The following is a 26716-nucleotide window of genomic DNA, read 5'->3' on the forward strand; positions in this document are numbered from 1 at the left end:
TCACGAAAAGGCGGCCCTCACGAAAAGGTGGCCCTCACACAGCTGAGCAGCAATCAGTCAGGGACTCCTGCTTAAATAGGGTTCCAGGGCAGGGAAGAACAATTAACTAAAGAAAACAAACCCCGTCTTCCCCCTTCATTTACTAATGCATTAAAGTCATCAAAGCTGCTGTTGATGGATTGATGGTTACCTTTATAAATCGTGATACAAGTTATGGCGACTGATTAATAAAATTATGTTATGTGAAAGGAAGTCAAATAAAGAAGAAAAGGAAAGAGCGCGCTCCACTGAGCCTTATATAATTTGATGACTTTAATGCATTAGTAAATCAAGGGGGATGACAGGGCTTTTGTTTTCCTATCACAATTTAGGGCATTTTTGACATGGGGGACAACCATTGCCTATTTGTTTTAAACAAGTGGTTCAGCTCAGGGAGACCATCCGGTTGCATTGGCCTGGCACACCATGAAAGACTGGAATATTTACTAAGTGAGGTTTCCGAGGATGCCGAGCCTATGGCTTTTTATCAGATCTATGTTAAAGCTGTGATTTGAGATGCGCTACTCGACCCTAGAAGAGGCCAGGCTCACTTTCTCTTAACACACTCCGAGCAAGTATTACGCCTAACCACTTTCTAAGCTCATCAGCCGTCCCTGAAAGAAAAGCAGCTAAAGTGTCTCAATGAGCACAGTTAACCAATCTGCAGTTTTCACATTGAGGACTCAATCCCGGACCACTCCCCGATTGTCCTCTCCCTGGACCTCGGGCTGTCCTCCCCGGGCTGCAAACTGTGGCGCCTCCATGTCTCATGCTATTGTTCCCCCCCCTGGGCAAATCCCAACTTCGATGCCACGTTTCCTCTTATTTGGAGCACAGCAAGGGATCCGTCACCTCCCCGCACACCCTATGGGTGGCCGCGAAGGCGACCATCCATGGCCAATTAATGAGAGATCCCACCAACAAATGGAGGGCAACGCAGCAGAGATCCTTGGAGGATGACATTACATCCCTCGCCTGTCTCTATGCTACAGACCCCTCAGTCCGTCTCCGACATCGTCTGGAGAAGGCCCACATTGACCTTAATGTGCTTTCTGCCTCCAAGGCTTAGTGTGCGCTACAATGGATGATGGGACGGCACTACGAACAAGGTGAGAAGGCAAGGAGGCAGCTGGTGTCCCAGTAGCCCCAGCAGGAGGCGGCGATGGCTGTCCCAGGCATCATGTCTGCTGATGGCACCATCCTCAGCCGGCCGTAGGATATCATTAATGAGTTTGCGACCTTCTACCAGGCCCTGTATACTCTGGAGGTGGCAGCGGACCCTGCCCTCATGGACCCCTTTTTTAATGGCGCACGCCTCACCTGTCTCATCGAATCAGGCAGGGCTCTCCTTCAAGGAGAGATCACCAAGGCGAAGATAGCGCAGGCCAACCTCCTGTACCACAAGGCCCTAGGGGAGGATGGCTTACTGGCGGAGTGAGTGAGGGGGTTGTGGATTTCCTCTACGAGGCCTTCTGGGAGGCGGAACACATGGGATCCCTTGGCACAATCTCAAGTAGGGCTCAGATCGCAGTCGTCCCCAGGCCTGCCTATCTGCTCTCCCAGGACCCAAATCCACCACTGTGGGTCACGATTGAGCACACCATCCTGGAGTCCTGGAGTGCTGTTGGGGGCTCTACCCCCTCTATCGGTAGGAAGCCTCTGCCCCTAACACAATGAACCCTTTTCTCCAGGCGATCAAAATCTTGGTCGAGGGCACACCACCTCTTCTCAGCTGACATTCGCTTGCACGAGCATGCACCCTGGTTGGGCAATATTAGCCTTCGTATTGGTGGCAAGGTGCTTAACTGGGGCATGTGGTAATGTTGCGGGAATCCACACCCTACAACACGTGATTGCCCAGGATACTCTTAAAACCTTTGCGGTGCTCTGAGAGGACTATGGCTTGCTGCCTCACCAATCGTGGCACTACATCCAGTTACAACACTGCCTTGCCTGCCCTCTGGGCCCAATGCCCTGGTCCCTCCATCCTTCCCCTGTGGTCTCCTACCTCAGGACGTGGGGCTGCTTTCGAGGGGTCACCTGTATTCCTTACTCCTGGTTGAAAGTCCACGCACCAGGTGGTAAAGGCGCCTACAGGTGGAGTACGAGCCGGAGGATTGGGCAGAACTCCTAGAGGCACTAGACCATGGGGCCAGGGAAGCACAGCTGAAATTTTGTCTCTAAGTCACTGCACGAATGCACTGGACTGTTACGAAACTGCGGGCGGTGGGATTTCTGCCCTATGCTAACTGCTGGCGCTGCAACAGTGTGTGCTGTGACCTGGTCCATGTCCCCTATAATTGTCCCACTATAGACCCTTCTAGGGGGTAGTTAATGCCATGCTGAGTGCGACTCTGCCTATCTTGGTGTCCCTGGTTCAATCCCTGAACTTACTCTATGACCTTGCGGATCCTCTCACCCTATTCCAGCATGAGGGCCGGCTTCTCCATATGGCACTTGCAACGGCAAAGAACGGTGCCCTTCGGCACTGGCACTCCCCACTTTCCCCCACACTTGAGTAATGGCTTTCTGCAATGCACCAGACAGCCACGTACGAACATGTCATATATAACCTACATGACAAAGCGGAGACCTTCCTTGATCTGGGTGCCATTTTTGCAGGACAGCGCGTGTTGAACAGCCGGCGCCAGCTGTCGGGTGTCTGCCTCAGTGGGGCTACTGCGGCTCTCCAGGTCTGCTCCAGCTCCGAAGACTGCTTCTTCCTGGCCCCCTGCCCCACGGCAGCAGCCTGGGATCACCAGGATCACCCCTGGATCTTCTTCCTCTCCCCGCGTACCTCCCTCCCCCTCACTTTTTTCTTTTCCATTTCTCCGATCTCCCCATGCCTTATCTTCCTACACCCTTTCCTTATCTGTCTTTCCTTTCTCCCCGCTCCCTTTTCCCTATTCCTCCCGCTTGTCCCCCCTTCTTTTCTGTTGTCGCTTCTACCCTTCTCCACTCCCCCGCCATTGACATCATTTTATAGGCAAAATGTGGGAGCTGGCCATGTCCAAAAGAGGTACTTTCCGACAATATCCTTTTGGGGTTGCCTTTGAACTTCACAGCAAAAAGCATCATGGAACAGAGCTTCTTGAGGCAGCAAACATCCTGGGCCTGTCGATTCCGGAATCTCAAGCCGCCACTTAGGACTCCAGGGAGTCGTCTGGCTCATCCACAGAGAGGAGATTCCGGGGCCAGTGGCTTATCCAAAATCACCCAAAGCCACAGAGGAAGCGTTGACACTTTAAGTTCTCTCCATTTTGTATCTCGTGGCTAGGACAATGCCCGGGAAGTGTTGTGTTCTATATGTTGCGTTGGTGTTTACCTGTGGTTTCCCTTAGATGGGAGGCTAGGATACGAATGTAACCACAGCTGGACTATAAGCAATTTCACTCCCTCACAGCATTGCTCTTCCAACGTCTTTGTATTGCATTGTTCCTTGATCATCTTTCACTACTCTTTGACTGCTTTAGCGGATATTGACCAATTCGCCAGACATTATATACTACCTTTCTGAAGTGTATTGTTCATGGGACATTTTCTCCTGCTTGTTGCGGTTTGGGGGTTTGAGTTGACCAGTTCATTGGTAATGGGGTCTTTTTAGTTTGTTTATGGGATGGGAGGGATGGGGCAAGGGAGCAGCCCCAGCGCATTGGCCCGAGGGAAAGGCTGAAAGTGGGAGGAGTGGTGAGCGGGAGGGTCATTCAGCGACCAGCGATGGGTAGACTATCTTATGCTCTGATATGGTGATTACCACACCTACTTAAAATGTTAAGGGCCTTAACTCCCCAGCCAAAGGTCACAAATTGTGGAAATATCTGCTGGATCAGAGGCTTGATGTAGTAGCTCTACAAGAGGCACACCTAAAGCGCACTGAGGATCACAGGCTGCGGCATAGGGCCTACCCTCTGATGTAGAAGTCTTCTGCGGCTTCCAAGCATAATGGTGTGGCTCTCCTTTTTTTTATTTCATCGTTAAAATTCCAGCCAGTGGTGTGCAAAACTGACAAAGATGGGAGGGTTGTTATGGTGAAGGGTTGCATACATGGTTGCCTATGTCCTTTTGCTCCATTTATGCCCCCAATTCAGACAAGCCCCCTTTTTGTTCGCTTTTTTATCCGTGTTGGGTGGGGTTTACTGAAGGGGACTTCATTCTATTGGGCGATTTCAATCTCACGTGGGACCCAGGCTTAGATAGCACCCACCCAACTAGATCCGCCATGGAGAGCTTTCCTAAAGCTTTGAAATGGGCATTTGGTGAATTAGGTCTCTAGATGCCTGGAGAACCCTACATCCGATGGGCCGATATTATACCTTTTTCTCACACTCTCACTGCAGTTATTCTCATCTGGACTATGTGTTTGTGAGTCAAACTCTTGCCCAGGCCTTGCGCTCAGCCGCATTTCACCCTATAGCTTTATCTGATCACGTTTTGCTGGCTTTGACCCTGGATTGGGAAGCTCCTCCCCCTAAATATCATCGCTAGTTTTTTCCTGGGTCTCTTGTTAGCGATAGGCTGCTGAGGGATGAGCTACGGAAAGCCATTAGGGAATGTTTTCATCTGAATGACCCATGTGAGACTCATCCTTCCAATAATTGGGACTCTTTTAAGGCAGTATTCTGGGACCATTGTATAACACTAAATTCCACATTAAATAAAAAACTGGCCAGGGATAGACTGACTCTTGAGGCGGAACTCCATTCAGCAGAACATATACACAAGGAATGCCCGACCTTGGCCCATCAAAGGAAGGTGATTGCCCTAAGGGGGAAGCTCAACGCAATCTATACCAATCGTGCAAAACTCAGTCTTACGACTTAAACGTTTGACCTATGAACAAGGCAATAAAGTGGGTTCCACTTGGCACAGCAACTACGAGGCAAGAGGGAGAGGGAATACATTGGGAACATCAGTCGAGAATCAGGGGACACCACTACATCGGATATGGAGAAGGCACATATTTTTGGTCATTTTTATCAGAACCTTTACACAGCAGAGGGGACTGACAAGCAGACCCAAATGGACTACATAGATGGGGTAAATCTCTCATGAGTGACAGAGGCTCAAAATGAGCTGTTGGGGAGGCCGATTAAGGAGGAGGTAGTGCGCAGGGCTATAGCAGACCTAAAACTCCATAAATCACCTGGGCTTGATGGGCTTACAACCCAATTTTACAAGACTTCTCCCAAAACCCAAAGCATTGTGGCTTCTATCGTCCTATAGCATTACTAAATTTAAATGCCAAGCTCATACGCAAAAATATTGGCCACCAGACTAGATGACTTACTTCCAGAGCTGATCCATCCGGATCAGTTCATATTTATTGGTTGAGATAGACTCCCCAGTCCCACTCGGTGCGGGGCCTGTTCTGGCAGGCTGTGCACTTCTGTTTGGGATCTCAACAGGGAGAAGTTAGATGGCCAATGTCGAGCCCAGGACCCGAATTTACCTAACCCGGGGTGAGCCAAACGAGAGGGAGGTGGGAGGGCTGTTTAGTTGTAATGCTGACATTGATTGACAACTCGCCTGTAGATTTACTGTAATATGCTGATACTAAAATACCACTACCCCATACGGGTCGGCACTTATGTTCTGTAAGTCACTTGTATGGATAGAGATGCTTATGTTAACCCGTTTGCTGTTTAAATGTCGATGTATCGACTGCACCAGCGCGTCACTTCATGAAATCAATAAAGTATGTTTTAAAAAAAATAATCAGTTCGGATTTATCAAGGGAAGACAGACACACGACAGTCTACACAGGGGGATCTACCTGATTGAGAAGGCCTACAAAAAATCAATATCGGCGGTCTTATTAGCGTTGGATGCTGAGAAAGCTTTCGATCTGGTTGATTGGTCCCTTTTATTCCATACCCTGCAGAGATTTGGTTTGTGTGAACACTTTATCGCTATGGATAAGGCCAATTATGCTATGCCCCGAGCGAGAGTCCTTATTAATGGGGTCAGTTCCGAGCCTGGCGCCCATGCTATTTGCAAGCGTTGAACCCCTAGCAGCTAAGATTCGCTTGGACACCTCTATTTGCGATTTAGTACAACAGAACACAAAATCTCGCATTTTGCGAATGATGTACAACTGTCCCTTACCTCTCCTCGGTCATCACTGGAGGCTCTTCAAGTCGAATTAGAATAGGTGGTGGGTTTTTGCATCAATTTAAATAAATCTTTCCTGCTAACCTGACCTTACCCGCACCGGAAATCTGTACGATTAGGTCTTCTACACCTTTTTATAGGGCTAGGAAGGATATCACGTTCCTGGGCATCTAGATCACACCCAAAATATTGGATCTTTATCGTGCCAATTACCCACCATTACTGCAACAATTGAAAAACAATCTTGAGCGAAAGGCGCCCTTGTATATATCCTGGCTAGGTAGAATACATGCCAATAAAATCACTGTCTTGCCCAAACTACTTTACCTAGTATAGGGGCTCCCTATTGAGCGGGATTGTGGGTTCCTTTCGGCCCTACGCTCTTTGATAATCCACTTTATTTTGCAAAATCGTAGAGCTAGCCTACTATAGAAACAGTTGCAATTATCTAATTCCTTAGCGGGACTGGCTCTGCCAGACTTTCATCTCTAGTGCAAAGCAGCTCAGTTGAGAGTGATCCTGGAATGGTTAGCCCATGAGTCAGACAAACACTGGCTACATTTGGAACGTATTGTGGAAGCCAAAGGCAGACCTCCCCCTCAAAGCATACCTCAGCACACCCACATGGACTACCCTTAAAGTTTGGGATGAGATAAGGTGAACAGAATGGCCGCCTGGACCACTCCGACCCACCCCCATTTATCCCAATTGACTTTAACCCTGCATTTGCCGCAGCGTTGCAGCCTGGGACTTCTGATTTATGACGGATGGCGGGGGGGGGGGGGGGTGTTGTCTTACTCTTATTCCATAATTGGGACATCTTAACTTTTGAGAATTGCCTACGGGAATTTCACATCCAGTCCTCAGAACACTATTGATACACTCAATTAAAACATTGGATACTCCAACCAGATGTAAGGACTGCAGCCTTTAGAGAGCTTATCCCTACTGAAAAGTTTGCAAGAAGGGGACACAATGGGGTGTATTTCATTTCTTTATTTGCTCTTACTTGACACTCTGACCACCCCCCAACCTCGCTACATGGCCTTTTGGGAACAGACATTAGGAGATAACATACAAGATGCCGTTGGTCCAAACTCTGGAGAGAGATTCACTGGTTTAATCATTCGATGAGTATGAGGGAGGTCCATTACAAGGTACGCTTTGATTGGTACCTTTATCCCATCAAACCTAAAAAAAAGGTCTGAATTATGTTGAAGAGGTTGTGGTATGTTGGGTGACTTCCAACACATCTGGTGGGGCTGCCCAACTATTCGACCATATTGGACGGAGATCCTAGCCCAAATTAAAGACATCCTGATTCCAGACAGCCCAGGTTTTGTGCTATTGTGGTGGAGAGACGACTCTCTCAAACATCAAACGGTTGGGGATCGGGTGATAATGTGGCTCTGCTTGGCTGCTGTGAAGCTGGCGGTGGCTGCTGCCTGGAAACAGAAGAAGGCGCCTTCCCTGTCACAATGGCATGTGAGACTATGGCAGGCTTTTGCAATGGAGTGCATGGCGGATGTTCTCTCTGATACATACAAGAACTTTGAGTACATAACTTTGAGTACATAAGAGGTCTCTTAGTAAGTAAGTAATTTTTATTATGCATGATTAATTAAAACCGTTGCATCTGAAAGAAACACGTTAGTTAGATTCCTCACCTTAGATTCCTCACCTTAGAATATCCCCAGGCGTCAGACTGGATCCGGAAGATTTTTCGTCAGCAATACCCCTTGCGCGTCGCTTGGCGTCGTCTGCGGCTCCGCGTCCGTCGTCTGCGTCGTGCGCCGGAATGACGTCGTCGGAGTACTTAGACGCCGCCCTCGCGCGCTGACGTCAGTTCTTCTTTTTTCCGTGCCAGTAAGCGCCGATCCGGGAGAGCTACCCCTTTAGTCAATTTTTGACTAACTTTTTCGACTCTTTTTGGTCACTTCTCGACTCTGGTGCCGGTAGGAGGCCTGGTTTCAAGGCCTGCGACGACTGTCACCGACTGATGTCGGTGACCGATCATCACCGCCGGTGCCTGTACTGCTTGGGCCTCGACCACGACGCAGCGTCGTGCTCCGATTGTATGGCCCTGACCTCGAAAGCTAGGCGGCAGCGGTCCCGCAAGCTTCTCGAGCTTCGCCACTCGGCTCCGCGCCCCTCTCGATCCCGGTCCAGGAGGAGGTCCAAGGATCGGTCGTGGAGCCGCACTCGACATCGTCGCTCGTCTGGCTCGAAGTCTTCGGGTAAGTCGAAGCACTCCAAGAAGTCTAAGAGGCGACATCGCTCTTCGGACTCCCCTCGCTGGTCGCGCGACTCGGCCGAGGGTCCGGGTGGTTCCACCCCCGCGGCTCCGCGGGAGCCGCACGCGCCACGCAAGTCCCCATACCCGCCGGTCCCTGGGACTGACGCGACGCCGGCGGAGGTCAGTGCCTTCCTCTCGGCCATGAGGAGCCTGGCCCCGCCGTCGACGCCCGCTGGCGCGCCTTCGGGCCCCGCGGACTCGACTGGGTGACCTCGCGTGCTGGCGGCTCCGGCCCCGGCGCCGTTGGAGGCTCCGGCCCCGACGCCGCAGGTCCCCGAGGGGCCCGAGCCTGGGCCCCCGTCGACGCCGGTCGACCTCGTTACGCCTCCTCCGCCGGCGCCGACACCGGTACCACCCCCGACGCCGACTCCGGTCGACATCGTTCCCCGGTACAGCCCCTGTCCGGTCCCGACGCCGATGCGGCGCCGCTGACGCCGCATCCGACGCCACTAGAGACACATATTGTCTATCGACCGGCTCCGATCATTCCTCCTGTTTACCAGGAATCGGATGACGGGGGCGAATGGGAGGGGTCTGAGGACCCTATGGCCCTTCAGGGGCAACTTTCTCAGGACTGGGCAGATGAACTGGGGGAGGCCAGTGGATTGGATACCTCACCGGACACTGGATTCATCTCTCCTCCGACTGTGGCTTCGGAGGAGGGTGCAGCTTTTTCTGTGGTGCTGCGCAAGGCGGCCGCAGCCCTTGGGCTTGAGCTGCCTGCCGTGGCTGTGAGGACTAACATCCTCACTGAGGTGCTTCAGTCTGCCGCATGCTCCACTGAGCCTCTGCTGCAATTCAATGAGGCCCTCACTGACGTTCTGCAGGGCACCTGGTCCAAGCCCTCCACAGTCCCTCCTGTGGATAGGAACGTTGCCAGGCGCCACCGCCCTGCTCCGGGTGACCCCAGTTTTCTGTCCCAACACCCCACCCCCGAGACTCTGGTTATCCAGGCCTCTACCTCCCAATCCTCCTTCCCGTCCGCTCCTCCGGACCGGGATTCCAAGAGACTGGAACAGTTCAGTAAGAATCTGTTCTCCTCGCTCAGTTTGGGCCTGCGGTCTTTGAACACCGCCTGTCTCTTGGACCGTTATTCCCACTCTCTGTGGGATGCCGTGGAGGACGTGCTGCCACTGTGCCCAGAGGAGGCCCGGGCGCGGCTTTCCTCGGCTCTGGCCGATGGGAGAGATGCAGCGCGCCATGCAATCCGACGTGGACTCGACACTACGGACTCGCTGGGTAGGGCGATTTCTACCACGGTGGCGCTTCGACGTCACGCCTGGCTGCGGTCCACGTCCTTTTCAGGGGATGTCCAGAGCACACTCATGGACATGCCTTTTGATGGCACTCGCCTTTTTGGTGAGAAAGCGGACAGTGCGCTGGCTCGCTTCAAGGACTCCCGGGCTACGGCCACGTCCTTGGGCCTCTCGGCCCTGCGGCCACAAACTTCCGCTTTTCGCTCCTTTCGTGGCCAAGGAAGGGGCACCTCCTCACGTCCGCCTAGCCCCGGCCGCAGAACCAGCCTGCATGCGGTCGCGGACGTGGTTTCCGCCGAGGCGGTACTGGAGGACGACGTGGTCAGTCCACATCCACCCCCGCAGCATCCGCCTCAAAGCCTTCCTAGTCCGAGCTTTCAGGCCCATTCCACGCCAGTGGGAGGCCGGGTTCGCCATCACCTGCTCCACTGGCGTACCATTACTTCGGACAGGTGGGTGCTGCAAATCGTCCGAAGAGGCTACTCCAGTCCCTTCGAGACGACCCCTCCAGCCATGCCACCGCAGCACCACCGTATCTCGGGGGATCATTTGAATCTTCTACGAGAGGAAGTTTCTGCCCTCTTGGCCAAGGGCGTTCCGAGCCCAGAAGTAGGTCGTGGTTGTTATTCCCACTACTTTCTGGTTCCCAAGAATGGCAAAGGAGGCCTACGCCCTATCTTGTACCTCAGGAACGTCAATGCCTTCCTCAGGAAGGAACGGTTCAAAATGTTGACTTTGGCTCAGGTTCTAACTGCCCTAGACCCTGGAGACTGGATGGTAGCGTTAGACTTGCAGGACGCATATTTCCATATCCCCGTCCTGCTGGCCCACCGGCGTTACCTGCGGTTCACGGTGGGTCAGGAGCACTTTCAGTTCACCGTGCTCCCCTTCGGCCTTACCAGTGCCCCTCGGGTGTTCACGAAAGTGATGGCGGTGGTCGCAGCTCATCTGCGCAGCTCAGGGGTTCCAGTCTTCCCCTATCTCGACGACTGGTTGTTGAAGGCGGGCTCGCCCCAGACAGTCGTCTCCCACCTCCAGACTACGGCGGATCTCCTGCATTTGCTAGGGTTTTCCATCAACGTGCCGAAGTCACACCTGAGCCCCTCTCAGAAGCTCCTCTTCATCGGAGCGGTTCTCGATTCGGCGCTGTTCCGGGCTCATCCACCGGAACAGCGGGTCTGGGATATACAGGCCCTGATTCCCATCTTTCGGCCTCTATCCTGGGTTTCGGTCAGGCTCGTGTTGCGGCTTCTGGGGCTGATGGCCTCCTGCATCCTACTAGTGCATCACGCCAGGCGGCGCGTGCGGGCTCTGCAGTGGGACCTGAAGTTTCAGTAGGCCCAGCATCACGGCAACCTGTCCGACCATGTCTTGATCTCGGAGGGCACTGCACAGCAGTTGCAGTGGTGGCTCACGGACCGCGATTGGGTCACGGGCAAGAGGCTCTCCCTACCCCTGCCGGAGCATGTCGTAGTGACGGATGCGTCCCTCCTGGGATGGGGTGGCCATATGGGAGAGGCGGAGATCAGAGGCCTCTGGTCTCCGGCGGAGTCTCGCCTCCACATCAACTTGTTGGAGCTGAGAGCGATCCGACTTGCACTGAAAGCCTTCCTTCCCTCTGTCCGGGGAAGTGTTGTGCAGGTGTTCACGGACAACACCACCGCCATGTGGTATTGCAACAAACAGGGCGGGGTGGGGTCGTGGACCCTTTTTCAGGAGGCTCTGCGCCTCTGGACATGGCTGGAACACCAGGGCATCACCCTGGTGGTTCAACATCTGGCGGGCTCTCTGAACGCCAGAGCAGGCAAACTCAGCTGCCGGTGCATGATGGATCACGAATGGCGTCTTAACTCCGAGGTGGCGCAAGGTCTCTTTCAGCAGTGGGGAGAGACTTGGTTAGATCTATTCGCCACCGACGAGAAAGCGCAATGTCAGCAGTTCTGCGCGTTGGAATTTCCAAGGCGGCACTCGCTCGGCGACGCTTTTCGTCGCGAGTGGAGTTGCGGTCTGTTGTACGCCTTTCCGCCTATACCACTTCTGCCCAGAGTGCTGAAGAAGATCAGGCGCGACCGGGCCCAAGTCATCTTGGTGGCTCCGGATTGGGCACGAAGGTACTGGTATCCCGAGCTACTCAGTATGTTGACCGATCCTCCGATACGTCTGCCCCTTCGGGAGGATCTTCTGTCGCAGCAGGGGACGGTCCCCCACCCGAACCTGTCCAGCCTCCACCTCCATGCGTGGAGATTGAGCGGCGGCAGTTGATGCCATTTGACTTGCCTCCTGAAGTCTGTGATGTCATTCTGGCAGCCAGGCGTCCCTCCACAAAGACGGTATACGCCTGCCGGTGGAACAAATTTGTGGAATGGTGCACAGCAAAGGCTGTGGATCCCCTTTCCTCCCCTCTTTCTGAGGGTCTCCTCTTTCTTCTTTCTTTGGCCTGGCAGGGCTCTGCCCTGGGCACCTTGAAAGGTTATCTTGCTGCCCTCTCTGCCTTCTTACGGCTTCCTGATCAGCCCTCTCTTTTCAAGTCCCCTGTAGTTTCACGCTTTCTTAAAGGCATTACTCACACATTCCCTCCTGTCCCTTTCGTAATGCCTCAGTGGGACTTGAATCTTGTCTTAACATTCCTGATGTGCGCTCCCTTTGAGCCTCTTCACCATTGTCCTCTTCGTCTTCTAACTCTTAAGACTGCTTTCCTGGTAGCCATCACCTCGGCTAGACGGGTGAGTGAGCTCCAGGCTCTATCGTCCAAGCCTCCTTTTCTATCTGTTCATCCGGACAAGGTTGTCCTTCGGCCTCGTCCTTCCTTTCTACCGAAAGTGGTGACCCCCTTTCATCTTGGGCAATCTGTCACCTTGCCCACCTTCTTTCCGCCTCCGCATCCTTCCAAAGTGGAAGAGCGGCTCCACCGTCTGGACCCAAAACGTGCGCTCTCCTTTTATTTGGACCGCACAAAACAGTTCCTAGTGGACAACCAGCTTTTCGTTGGCTACGTGGGTGCAAAGAAGGGAAAAGCTGTGCACAAACGGACCATCTCCCGGTGGGTCGTTTTGTGTATAAAAATCTGTTATTCCTTGGCAAAAAAGGATCCTCCTGTTGGGCTGCGAGCCCATTCTACTCGATCTACGGCAGCTACTACTGCTTTGGGACGGGGAGTCCCTTTGCAGGACATCTGTCAGGCGGCGACGTGGGCTTCGCTGCACACGTTTGCCAGGCATTATTGCCTAGACAGCCAAGTCCGGAGGGATGGCTTCTTTGGCCGTTCAGTCCTCCAGGACTTTCTGGTGTGATCTTGGTTCGCAGACCCCCCACCGGGGTTGGTATTGCTTGGGTATCTATTCTAAGGTGAGGAATCTAACGTGTTTCTTTCAGATGAACAAGTTACTTACCTTCGGTAACGATGTATCTGTAAGAAACATTAGTTAGTTAGATTCCTCACCGACCCACCCGTCCTCCCCGTTCTGCGAACTGACATCTAGGGTTAAGGCTATCCCTTTCAGGGCCCTAGATTTTTTTGGCACCAGTGTCTGTCTCTTGCATGGCTCTGCGTTCCTGGCACGGAAAGCTATGTACAAGAACTGACGTCAGCGCGCGAGGGCGGCGTCTAAGTACTCCGACGACGTCATTCCGGCACACAACGCCGACGACGGACGCGGAGCCGCAGACGACGCCTAGCGACGCGCAAGGGGTATTGCTGACGAAAAATCTTCCGGATCCAGTCTGACGCCTGGGGATATTCTAAGGTGAGGAATCTAAGGTGAGGAATCTAACTAACTAATGTTTCTTACAGATACATCGTTACCGAAGGTAAGTAACTTGTTCATTCAGTATATTATAGGTTGATATCAAAAGAAGTTACATTAAATAAAACAATTAAAAATAAGTACAAGATTAAAAAGAGCCTTTATATTGGAATCAAAAGACATAAAACTGTTCCGAATATAGCAGCACTGCTTTCACAGGATTGCTGGCCCATATGAAGACATTGTATGAACTGCGTAATTTCTTTAACCAGTGGAACGGGCCAGTTCAGAGTCTGCTGTAGTCGTTAGTAGGTCTCTACTGTTGGCAGCAAGAGCTTTTCAGTCTCTGTGCTGTCAGGTCAAAGAATTTTGTAAGGTGACAGTTTAGCTGCACTAAGGAGGGATTAAAACACATCATCACTGCCTGTCTGCAGGACCTTACTCCGTGTTGCTTAAATAGTGGTTTTAACAGACTTTTCCGTATGTCGTCTAGCTTCTTGCATGTGCATATAATATGAATAAAAGTCTGTCATTCGCACACAAACGGCACAAGTGATCGGCCCCTCTTCTTTCCCACGGTGGCATGAACGGGTTGATCGGACCGACTCCCAGCTGTAGCTTTAGACATTTTTCTTTGGTCTCAAGCTTGGTTCTGACCTTGAGGTAAGGCTGAGGTTTTAGAATATCGTAGTTAAACACGGCCCAGCTGTGAGCTCTCTTAGATACCGATTTCTTGTCCTCTATAGCCGATATGAGCCTTGTCGATTTTGTTACCATTTTTTTTTAAACCAAATGGCCCATTGGAGTGTTCCAGGCGTCTGCCAGGTCGAGGGCCTGCAGAGAATTCTGTAGGTAGACGTTAACTGGTAATTTTCCAGTGCGGGACAGCTCTAGCCAAAGTTGGTTGTTCAAGGTCCCTCTCTCACCAGCTCTGATTTAGTGGTCTACCTTTCTAAGAGTTTTCCTTTGTATGCAGGTCCAACCCGAACAAGGGCACTACATCTCTTCCAAGTTTAATAGGCCCAGTCATTCACAGCCCAGGGGTGACGGGATTCTAGACCATGCTGCACTCGTTGTCTCCTACCTGTTCCCTTAGGGGGGGGGTTACGAGCTTTCCTGTCCTGTTAGTGATGTCTCCATGTACAATAGGTTATTGGGCTATTCTTTGGGGGGTGGGAGAAAGTATAAGGGGGTAATGTTTTGAAATTATGCTTGTGGACAGTGCAGATGCATGGCATAATACATGTACATGATCAATTCCACTTAAGGCAGAAACTGCATTCCTAAATGGCTGTTGTAGAGGGTGAACTCAGGATTGTGTCGCTTACTTTACTGCACTGTATGTTTCTGGGAGAAAAAATAATAAAGACAGTTTTGACAAAGAAAAGATAGGAATTTGAACAGCACATAAGTAGCCAAGGCTCCTGATTTTTACAAAGCTGGCTTCTAGCTCTGAGGCAGGCAAGGACAGGCTCTTAGCCTTGACAACAACCCTCTAATATATAAAGGAAGAACAACAGTCTATAAATTGGGCTCTCATTCCTTGTTCTCCCCAGTCCCTGAGCCATCAGCATGGCTCCTGCCTCCATGGAATATTCAGGCAGATGGGAATCAATCCCGTCCCCACTGTCCTCCGGTGAGGTATCGCCCAGTGTGTGTGAACCCCCTCTATTCCTAACTGTAAACTGCACTGTGTCTCACTGGACCACACATTTCACTTATCTACTACCCCTTTAGCATGCCCGGCAGATGAGCCTCTTACCAGGTGAACTATGGCAGTGTTGGCTTGCTGACACCCACCCAGCCATGCTTAGCAGTTTTATGGGGTCTTCTCCCTCCTCCCCATCACTACTTTCTGATGGATCAGTCCCTGCCCCCTCACCGTCTTCGGATATTTGCCATCCCTTCTAGAAGGGTCAGTCCTCCGCATCTTGCCGCCAGTGTCCGGTCTGCAGCTCCTTACCTTCCACTGGAGTCTTTACCACCGTCTTTACGTCCTTCCATAATAAACTGTGTTTCAATGGAAAAGCCCATCTGATCTGAAGCTTGCTCAGTTCTCCCGTCACTGCAGAATTCCTCAATATGATGAGGAAAGAAATTAAAGTTCACTCCACAAAAACAGATATATTTTTTTTACACTGACCTGACCTTGGTTGAACCCTTCTCAGAACTACTACATCCCTCACTTTGTCCTTCATTTGAACAAACATCTGTCATAGATAAGATAAATGACATGTACACCTACTTGACGTCTGTCCTGATTTATTCAGGAAATCAAGCACCATGTGATTTTGCTTTGCGAAGTGGCAGTATGTCCCGTGCATTATCTGTGCTCCCCAATTAGCAGGACGCGTTGTATGTTTTCTAATTACATGTTTCAAGCAAGGAAACGGGTGACAGAAATCGAAGCTCATAAAGCAAGTGCATATTTTTCTCATGAGAAGAACGAACAAGCATTTGCAATGCAATAGGTCACGCAGTTACGAGAGTTTCAGCTATTGGCATTGTAAATAACAATGCCTTTTATTTATGTTTTTAAAAGAAAAACAAAAATAAAAAGCATTATTATTTGCAATGTCAATAGCTCAAACTCGCGTAAATGTGAGACCTATTGCATTGCAAATGCTTGTTGATTTTGAAGACATTCAAAATTGTTACAGCACCATACTCTGTGTGAAACTTTTAATCGGGAACTTAGCTGAACTTGATTTAAGATCTAAGAAAGTTGGGATAGTGTATAAGTAAAATTGAATACAGCGGTTTACAGAAGGGCGAAATAAACTTTGTTCCAATCGAGTTTTGCCTGTCGTCTCCTCAAACAAAACGTGGCCATTGTAGTGTAGTTAGCGCAGAGGAACGCGATGTCAGGATCCTGGAAAGGCAAAGCATTTGTATATCTGGAATGAAAAATAACATTAAGCAAAGGAGCTTTGCTTTATAAACCTTTGCAAGCGTCATGTGGTCGAATCTAATGGTATGTTCATGCGCGAATCATCAGGTAGATACATTTTACGCTTCCGCTTTGATTAGAAGCAGCCTTGTGTGATTACTTCTGTGTACAGCTCATTGAGTTTTCACAAATTCTGCATTTGCGTGTGCTGTGAGGGTGCCAACTCCATCACTGTGACTGGGCGAGGGTGAGACATCGGGAAGTGTAGGAGGTAACACTTACCGTTTCCATTGCTGAGATGCAGAAGAAAAACGAGAAGTTCGGTGGTTGGCATGGCAACTGACAAGTATTCACTACTACTGATTCGGGGCAAGAGTGTAAACGGATCGCTTTAAAATGTACGTGAACGAGGCGGCCATCTTAAAATGTGTGTGTGCCAAATGTATCTATAGCAAAGCCATATATGTCAAGGTTTCAGATTGCTTACGTGTGACATTTTCATAATTTCTATATAATATTAGTGACATTTAGCGACTATGAGTGACACTTTCTCGCGAGCAAACTCAAGCAATGAAGACGAGGGGAACATAAATATCAGAAATCACACCTATTGGAACAACAAGACACTCTAAGAACTTGAAGCTGCAATAATAACAAGCGGCAGTGAAAGCGATCACTATTGTAAAACAAACAAGCCCGCAGGTGGTGCGCGCGCGTGCCACAGCGAGACATGTGGTTTCAATTATCGCGCCCGTGTATGGGCACGATAATTGAAACCATATGGCGGTGGTGCGGGTAAGCGACACCAATAAGCCATGGGCGGAGCAATGCGCCCGCCTTTGGCCAATTGCGTGCTGTCTTTGTTAAAAAGATGCACGCAAAGGCCAATAGCGTGGGGCAAAACTAAAAGCACACGCAAGAGCGTGTGCGATTTCTAGGTTAGTTTTGAAACCCCCTACAAGAAGTCTCTCACAGCGCGAGCAGTGTTGCGCACTGCAACGCTAGGCACGAGACCTAAAAAGGACCATGAAAAAGATACAAGAAATGTAACCTTCCAGGTGCTGAGCCATTCCTTTGTGAATCCTCGCTTAGCAGTGCCAGACTCGAGCGTGGGGCTCAGAACGTCAGACACAAGAGAGAAAAGGCTACGCACAACGTGGGCAAACAAAATGGCAGCAATTTAATACACGTATCTGTCACAGCGAGATCAGATCTATTTTGTGCTATTTCTCACAAACGTTCCAAACCTTGGGGATCACAACCCTCATTGTGAACTCTTGTCTGAATTCTTAGACTTTCCCCAACACCTTCGGCCTTCCTTTTAATAGCTAGGCACTTGCGTTCTCCCCTTCCTAGTCCTCCGTATATATAGATGAGCATTTTATGTATTATTACACAGTTTAAGTGGGATAATGCTAATTTGGAGAGGAGCATTATGTGTTTCTTTTGCCGAGTTTCCCACGCACATCTCTTAACATGTTCATCTGAATAATGGCCTTAATCAATAGATCTCTGGTTAAGGCATCTAAAGCAGCATATACCTTAATCTTGCATTTAAAGAGCCCTGATGAATTTATTGACCTACTACTGCAGCATCACCATTAGTGAGTCTGACAAGTGTTGTAAAGACTTGCTTATTCTTAGCAAGATTCAGCACCAACATGGGAACGAAGACTTCATTCAGCTTTACTTAACTAATGGTTTAGCAAGGGGAGTGGTTCTACGAGACAAGGCGTGCTGCTTACATTCCTTAACTCTTTAAGTTCCCATTGCTTCCTAATACCTACCAAGGCCCTCTTCCAATGCTGTTTATGCATGGGGCGGTACCCCTGATAGCCCAAAATACACAAATATTTCCACTGCTTTGCGTGTATCTACAAAAGTACGTCAAATTTTAGGAGGAGGCATTAAGGTTAATATTGCACAGTAGAAACAGTGGCGTACTTATTTGTTTAAAGAAAAGCTGTAAATAACAATGCCTTTTATTTATGTTTTTAAAAGAAAAACGAAAATAAAAAGCATTATTATTTGCAATGTCAATAGCTCAAACTCGCGTAAATGTGAGACCTATTGCATTGCAAATGCTTGTTGATTTTGAAGACATTCAAAATTGTTACAGCACCATACTCTGTGTGAAACTTTTAATCGGGAACTTAGCTGAACTTGATTTAAGATCTAAGAAAGTTGGGATAGTGTATAAGTAAAATTGAATACAGCGGTTTACAGAAGGGCGAAATAAACTTTGTTCCAATCGAGTTTTGCCTGTCGTCTCCTCAAACAAAACGTGGCCACTGTAGTGTAGTTAGCGCAGAGGAACGCGATGTCAGGATCCTGGAAAGGCAAAGCATTTGTATATCTGGAATGAAAAATAACATTAAGCAAAGGAGCTTTGCTTTATAAACCTTTGCAAGCGTCATGTGGTCGAATCTAATGGTATGTTCATGCGCGAATCAACAGGTAGATACATTTTACGCTTCCGCTTTGATTAGAAGCAGCCTTGTGTACAGCTCATTGAGTTTTCACAAATTCTGCATTTGCGTGTGCTGTGAGGGTGCCAACTCCATCACTGTGACTGGGCGAGGGTGAGACATCGGGAAGTGTAGGAGGTAACACTTACCGTTTCCATTGCTGAGATGCAGAAGAAAAACGAGAAGTTCGGTGGTTGGCATGGCAACTGACAAGTATTCACTACTACTGATTCGGGGCAAGAGTGTAAACGGATCGCTTTAAAATGTACGTGAACGAGGCGGCCATCTTAAAATGTGTGTGTGCCAAATGTATCTATAGCAAAGCCATATATGTCAAGGTTTCAGATTGCTTACGTGTGACATTTTCATAATTTCTATATAATATTAGTGACATTTAGCGACTATGAGTGACACTTTCTCGCGAGCAAACTCAAGCAATGAAGACGAGGGGAACATAAATATCAGAAATCACACCTATTGGAACAACAAGACACTCTAAGAACTTGAAGCTGCAATAATAACAAGCGGCAGTGAAAGCGATCACTATTGTAAAACAAACAAGCCCGCAGGTGGTGCGCGCGCGTGCCACAGCGAGACATGTGGTTTCAATTATCGCGCCCGTGTATGAGCACGATAATTGAAACCACATGGCGGTGGTGCGGGTAAGCGACACCAATAAGCCATGGGCGGAGCAATGCGCCCGCCTTTGGCCAATTGCGTGCTGTCTTTGTTAAAAAGATGCACGCAAAGGCCAATAGCGTGGGGCAAAACTAAAAGCACACGCACGAGCGTGTGCGATTTCTAGGTTAGTTTTGAAACCCCCTACAAGAAGTCTCTCACAGCGCGAGCAGTGTTGCGCACTGCAACGCTAGGCACGAGACCTAAAAAGGACCATGAAAAAGATACAAGAAATGTAACCTTCCAGGTGCTGAGCCATTCCTTTGTGAATCCTCGCTTAGCAGTGCCAGACTCGAGCGTGGGGCTCAGAACGTCAGACACAAGAGAGAAAAGGCTACGCACAACGTGGGCAAACAAAATGGCAGCAATTTAATACACGTATCTGTCACAGCGAGATCAGATCTATTTTGTGCTATTTCTCACAAACGTTCCAAACCTTGGGGATCACAACCCTCATTGTGAACTCTTGTCTGAATTCTTAGACTTTCCCCAACACCTTCGGCCTTCCTTTTAATAGCTAGGCACTTGCGTTCTCCCCTTCCTAGTCCTCCGTATATATAGATGAGCATTTTATGTATTATTACACAGTTTAAGTGGGATAATTCTAATTTGGAGAGGAGCATTATGTGTTTCTTTTGCTGAGTTTCCCACGCACATCTCTTAACATGTTCATCTGAATAATGGCCTTAATCAATAGATCTCTGGTTAAGGCATCTAAAGCAGCATATACCTTAATCTTGCATTTAAAGAGCCCTGATGAATTTATTGACCTACTACTGCAGCATCACCATTAGTGAGTCTGACAAGTGTTGTAAAGACTTGCTTATTCTTAGCAAGATTCAGCACCAACATGGGAACGAAGACTTCATTCAGCTTTACTTAACTAATGGTTTAGCAAGGGGAGTGGTTCTACGAGACAAGGCGTGCTGCTTACATTCCTTAACTCTTTAAGTTCCCATTGCTTCCTAATACCTACCAAGGCCCTCTTCCAATGCTGTTTATGCATGGGGCGGTACCCCTGATAGCCCAAAATACACAAATATTTCCACGGCTTTGCGTGTATCTACAAAAGTACGTCAAATTTTAGGAGGAGGCATTAAGGTTAATATTGCACAGTAGAAACAGTGGCGTACTTATTTGTTTAAAGAAAAACAATTATTTTGGCTCTCAACCAGTTAGTTGGTCCATTGGCCACCCGCTGGTGCTTTGCTTCTGCCCTTAAAACCAAACAGACGCAAAAGACTGCAGGCCGACCAGCAAGGAGAAGGCACTTTTGAGCCAATCCGTATATGACAGGCGGACATCCAGTTCATAGAGGCCCGCCTCTGCCTGCTTCCGGCCTGCGGCAAAGTCTGTCCAATGCTGCTCCTCAGAGAACAAGGTGGATAGAGCGCACTGGGCAAGAAAAACGTGTTGCAATGGTTACTGAGAGCCCGCTACTAGCCTCTGCGGGAAACGTTTTAACCCAGTGAGCTGACAGGAGGAGCAAGGCACCTGTGAGCCAATCAGCTGCATGAGGGTGGAGGTCCAGTTTGTAGAGGCCACTCCCTGTGTGTTGATAGCCTCCTTTTTCCAAAATGCCATAGCAACAATCACCCCTGGTTGAGTGGTTTTCATCCTGGAAGTTTCTCACTCAACTGTATCACTCCAGACTGACCATGTAGGATCCGTTAATCAAGGACACAAATTCATTTGACACCACACTGCTCGCCTACAAGAAAGACAAAATAACCTGCATGACAGTTCTTACCTGTTCCTACAGTGACGTTATAGATGATGCTTTTGGTGATTTCTTTTGTAATCTTGTTAGTGAGGTCATCTGAGATGTCATCCATGATCTTTTGTGTGACGTCATGAGAAGAGCACGAGATAGGTGTGCAGTGTGTAGCATGCCATAACTGTGAATTTCAGTAGTTTTTAGGTTTTACTTTGGAACTAAATCTTCACTTTAAGTATGTTTTTTCCTGTGAATGTGTGAGGTTTTTAAGAACAAACATCAATGTCCTAATAGGAAAGGTTACCATAAGTAAATTTTAACATTTTTTTAAAAAATTATTTTTATTAAGAAAGCGTATGACAGACAAATATACAGCATTTGCATACAATATTCGCAAGTTACATTCAACACCGTATCTGGGACAAAGGCTGAGGAAATATATTCATTAAACAATTACTTCTCTGTCTCTATTCCTTCGCATTTCCAATTCCACCACGGGTGATACGCATATCTCCCCTCTGTGAGTGTTCCACTTCAACCATTTCCTGTCCCATTTCTTCTGGCACCCCCTGGCTATAAAAACTTCTTTCTCAGCTACCATACACCTGTCGAGTTCTTTCAGCCACACTGACACTGCAGGCGGTGCCACTCCGCCCCACCCCCTCGCTATCTCCCTCTTGACTAGTGTGTATCCCAGCGTCACCAATTGTTGTTCCGTTTGTCAGGTCTGTATCGTCCCATATATTAAGCAAACCCAGGCGGGGCGTCGGGCTTACCGTCTTCCCCAATGCGAACTGCATATGAGTTGTGGCCCTATCCCATAGATCCCGCACGAGCGGGCATCCCCACAGAATATGATAAAAAGTAGCTGGTTGCCGGCAGCCCTTCAGACATAGGTCATCCTGCCTAGACCCTATTTTTTTAGTTTTAACATTTAAGTTTATTCATCAATATTCCAATGTAATACAAGGCAAGAGACATTTTTGCCAGTGTTATCCCCGTCAGATAGGAGCGATGTAGAATACGAAGCTGTATTAATCTGAATCTAAGCGTAATATCCGCTTCCCTAGGCGACATAAGCGCCTGTCGCCAATCCTCCTCGTCGATCAGCCCAAGGTCTCTCTCCCATTGTTAACTTTTAACAATTTTGAGTGAATTTGCAAGGTTATTATATGACATCCTTCATCCAGCCTTCAGCTGTACGCAGTGAGCTTTGGGCGGAAGGTCATGTCCAGTTTCAGCCTTTTCTTTACATTGCTCCTTGTGCTGGCTCTGCCCTTCACCAGCCCCTGCATCACAGGGGTCCAAATGTACATAGCCACTTGTCTTGCATAGTGGGCTTTGTGAGGAGTGCCTGGTTCACAGCCAGGTACTTCACCGTCTCCTACACCACCAGGCCTGGTGTGCACAGCCTTTGAACTTCTCAGCTACCTCTGGGTGCAGGGTCTCTGCTGTCCCTCCGCCACTGGGTGCATCGTGGACAGACTTTGGCTATGCACAGCACGCCCTGGAAGCAGGGCCAGACCTCGGTGTGTTCAATGTTTAGCAGTGCACAGCAAGCTCTTGGAGCAGTACCTAGCCTGCGACTTAGCTGGCCACCAGTCCCCGTGCCAGTGAGCCTACTGTGCACTGCCTGTAGCCCTGCACAGCAAGCTCTGTGTGAGGGGCTTGGACTGTGGCCTACATCTGCAGAACCCACGTACCACTGGGCTCATTGTTCACAGCCGCTGTTCCCGGCCTTCCATCTTTCAAGTGAGTAGAAATTATCGTTTTTTTACTCTCTCGATAGATCCGCACAGACCCTGAGATCCCAGCTCTGGACCTAACATGCTAACTGACGATCGCACTTCCTGCAGGTTTGTTAAGCAGCATCAAAGGTAATAGCATAAGAACACTTTTTGGCCCCCCATACCATTAACATAATTTACGGATCTGCATCAATCCTGACATACCAAGAGGAAGCTAAACTTACTAAATGTCTACCAAATTGCATGCAGATTTGTAAAACTGGCACCAAAAGTATTACGAAATCATATATATTTTTTTAGATACGGCAACTTAACCACAGCATCTTCACATTCAAAATGGTTGATGAATTTTTGAAAACCTATGAATTTGGACTGTCCAAAAATGTTTTTTCACTCTCTGTATTTCAACATTGCTCATCATGCCTCTCCATTCCTCTACCAAAAATGTTTCCAGCACCTTTAAGTCCCAGGCTTTGCAAAACCTGTAAAATTCAAGCCAGTGGTAATAAAAAAATAACCTCTTATTCAAGCAATGGTATCTCAAATTTGATTTGCAGAACTCAGTAGTTTTATGCTTGCGAAGTCAACCAACAGTAGATGGAAAAGAATTAGCCCTTCGAAGCTCGCCCAATACCTGTTGGAACACTAATTTCTAGAACATGAAATGTGGAAACTTAGCTGAATAAACCAAGGCACTTCCACATTTTATTAAAAAATTGTGAAACTATTCCAAGGATATTACCAAGCCAGAAAATGCATTTTCAATGGAAAGTTCATCTGAAGTGTGCTGTATAAAATCTTTTCCATGACACGTTGGGTTTGTGAAGGCCATCAAAGAATCATTAATCTGCAAGTACCTAACCAAACTTTTCGGTGACTTGTTGGGCTTGGGAGGACCATCTAAGGATCACTAATGTGCACGTACCTAACCAAACTTTTCGATGACTTGTTGGGCTTGGGAGGGCCATCTAAGGATCACTAATGTGCACGTAGCTAACCAAACTTTTCGATGGCTTGGGAGGGCCATCTAAGGATCACTAATGTGCAAGTACCTAACCAAACTTTTCGATGACTTGTTGGGCTTGGGAGGGCCATCTAAGGATCACTAATGTGCACGTAGCTAACCAAACTTTTCGATGACTTGTTGGGCTTGGGAGGGCCATCTAAGGATCACTAATGTGCAAGTAGCTAACCAATAAATAAGTAGCAGTGTTTTTCCAAGCAGTATTTGCCTCCTAAATTAATCTTATCTTGTGTTTCTGGATTCAAATTCAAATTCTGTCTGCAAGCTCAGCGTTTAGACAGCCTGATGAGGTATTACAGACGCTTTATGACAACCAATGAAATAGCTGCATAAGGAAAATGGAGCTCCCAACAAAGTAAATTGAATATGTTGGAGAAAAGTGTGAAATGTTACTCTTATAATGAATGTTTATGCCATCTTCTCAAACAGGAAAAAGAAGGTCATTTAAGCCAAGATGAGTGTTCTGAAGGCAATCTTTATGACGGGCTTCTCGACGTGTTCCCGCAAGGGTACGACTCTGTCGGATTCGCTGAGGCAGAGTCAGGAAAGCTGCAAGTACTGATGAAGCTGATGGCAGGTATCCGTGAACACTGTCCAAATGAGAGGTAGGGATGGAATATCAGCATCACACTAGCATTCTGAGGGCTCTTATACTCACTCTGCCTGACACTGTTTCCAGAGCTGCCAGTGGTTACTTTTGATAACACTGTGGTGAGGCAGCTGTGAAAGGAAAGGCCGAATAGTTAGGATTTGTTTACTGGATTGTAATAAAGTTCAGGGTATGGGTCACTCTATTCAGACTTTAAAAAACATGAAAGACTACCACTGCACTGTTCTTCTTGTAACATCACCTGATGGGTCTGGACGTCGTTTTTAGCTTTGAGGCAGACAGTCACTTGCAGTGTTCTTGATTGGTCATCTTTTTTATTACCTACATGTTCATTCTCCTGTTCATGACCCTCCTATGGCCGACTCTGCCGCGCTTACAGTGAGGGTTCCCAGGTCTGTCTAGAGCGAGATGGTGGGGCGGCAAATACGAGACCCTGGGGAGATGCTTGACTGACATTGATCAGTTGGAAGGTTGATGGCTACCTGCAACTGAATGTCACGGAAACTGAGATCTTCTGGTTTAGCCCTTCCAAGGTAAACTGCACAAGAAGGGCCAAAATACCATAGTTCTGTTGGGAATGAGGCTGAGACTGCATCCAGGAACTGCTTCATTCGCTCCTTTCGCTTGAGTGACGCATTGGATAGACTCCTGGCTATGTATCTGCAAAAATGCTAACATACACAACAGGCCACTCTGGTCCAAGAATCTGGACTTCCTGGTAGTTATCCCAATCAACAGGTCAGATGAGGAAAAAGGATGGTTTTGAGAGCAGTGTCCGATTTTGTGGAGCAGCCTATTGCATTCCTACAGAGAATATTTGTTATACCATATTGTGGCCGAATAACGAACATTCCTTTGTGGTGCTGCATGGCACAAGCTCTGTAGGGCGGAGGCAGAGAAATCTGGAAAAAATAGTATTCATCCACTTGTGCTTGCCTGTGTTTGCATACATTAGAATATTAAAACCAGAACTGATGACATTGCCAGTCCCTGTTACCCATGTTTTTCGAGGTCTCTAGAGTTTACCTTTTTTGCCTCCATGATTATCATCGTGATGGGGGGCTAAAGTAGCAATTATGAAAAATATTAAGATGTAGTCTGACTAATTCAATTTGAGAGAGTTAGAGAATTGTATATGAAGCCATATTATATACAACGCTGTGAGGGCGCAACAGGAGTGTGCACCCGCTTCTGTGCCCCGGGATGCCATGGTATTACAGAAAGGGCCACAGATGTTTGTGTGACTCTTTCTGTAATACAGATCATACAGACACTACATGTGTGCTTGCAGATTCTCACTGGCGTTCTCTCATTTGCTTGGGGCTCTGCTACCTTACAAATCAGGGATCCTTTGCCTGTGTGCCCGCCCCATTTTATAGATGTGAGACATAAAAGCCTTTGAGAGGCACACTGCGGTACAAAGAGGTGCTGCACAGTCTGTGCACCCCGTCAGAGTGCCCTTTATGAAAGGGATGCATTGGTCCCAGGGACCCCTAAGGCATCCCCTGCATGGTGACATGCTGCACCCACATGCAAGGTATCCATTCCCCTGTAAACCTGGGGCCAGGTCTGCCGCCTCACTGGAAGGTGGACCGATAGCTTTAAACAGCTGGTCTGCCTTTCACTAATGTGCTGCTCACAGTGCACGTGTGGGTTCATGCCGACACCAGGAACAGTGGATCAGAGAATTAATCTGCTAAACAAAGTGAATCATGTAATCACAAACATTTTCAAACTTGGTGTGCTGTCCCTGAGGTGGTTCCACCCTGCCACCTGATTCAAAATGCAAAGATAACTGGAGCTATGTGCTCAGGACAGAGACTGCACTACCTACAAAAACTCAGAAATGAGTGTATGAACAAATTTGACAATGCTAGTAGAATAATTTGAGGTTCCTAAAACATATATACATTGCTATTGCAAATGCTTAAAACAATAATGTCCAAGGCAATACAAAAATATGTGAAGCAATAAGGTAAGTCGTCTTCTTGTTGAAGTGTTGTTTATTCACACTCCTTATTGTAGAGACTTAAATTCCAAAATGTTAAGTTCATGAAGAAATAATCCAAATCAAATGCTAAAACGATGTGGCAAAGCTTAATTTGCGTGCCCAATGCATTTCGGGTGACAGTCTCA

At 48.4% G+C, this 26716-nt stretch overlaps 1 protein-coding gene across 2 annotated transcripts in view; it reads left to right on the forward strand.

Moving 5' to 3' along the window:
• RAD54B (RAD54 homolog B) overlaps nucleotides 1-26716 on the forward strand; it is a 495994-nt gene that overhangs the window by 368480 nt on the left and 100798 nt on the right. For both annotated transcript variants that reach the window (XM_085605260.1, XM_085605259.1), the window contains one exon: nucleotides 24400-24575. In XM_085605260.1, the coding sequence (XP_085461386.1) occupies nucleotides 24400-24575 (176 nt within the window). The remainder of the gene's footprint in view (nucleotides 1-24399; nucleotides 24576-26716) is intronic.

Source organism: Triturus cristatus, chromosome 5_1 (genome assembly GCF_964204655.1).
Source record: "Triturus cristatus chromosome 5_1, aTriCri1.1, whole genome shotgun sequence".
In the NCBI taxonomy this organism is placed as follows: domain Eukaryota; kingdom Metazoa; phylum Chordata; class Amphibia; order Caudata; family Salamandridae; genus Triturus; species Triturus cristatus.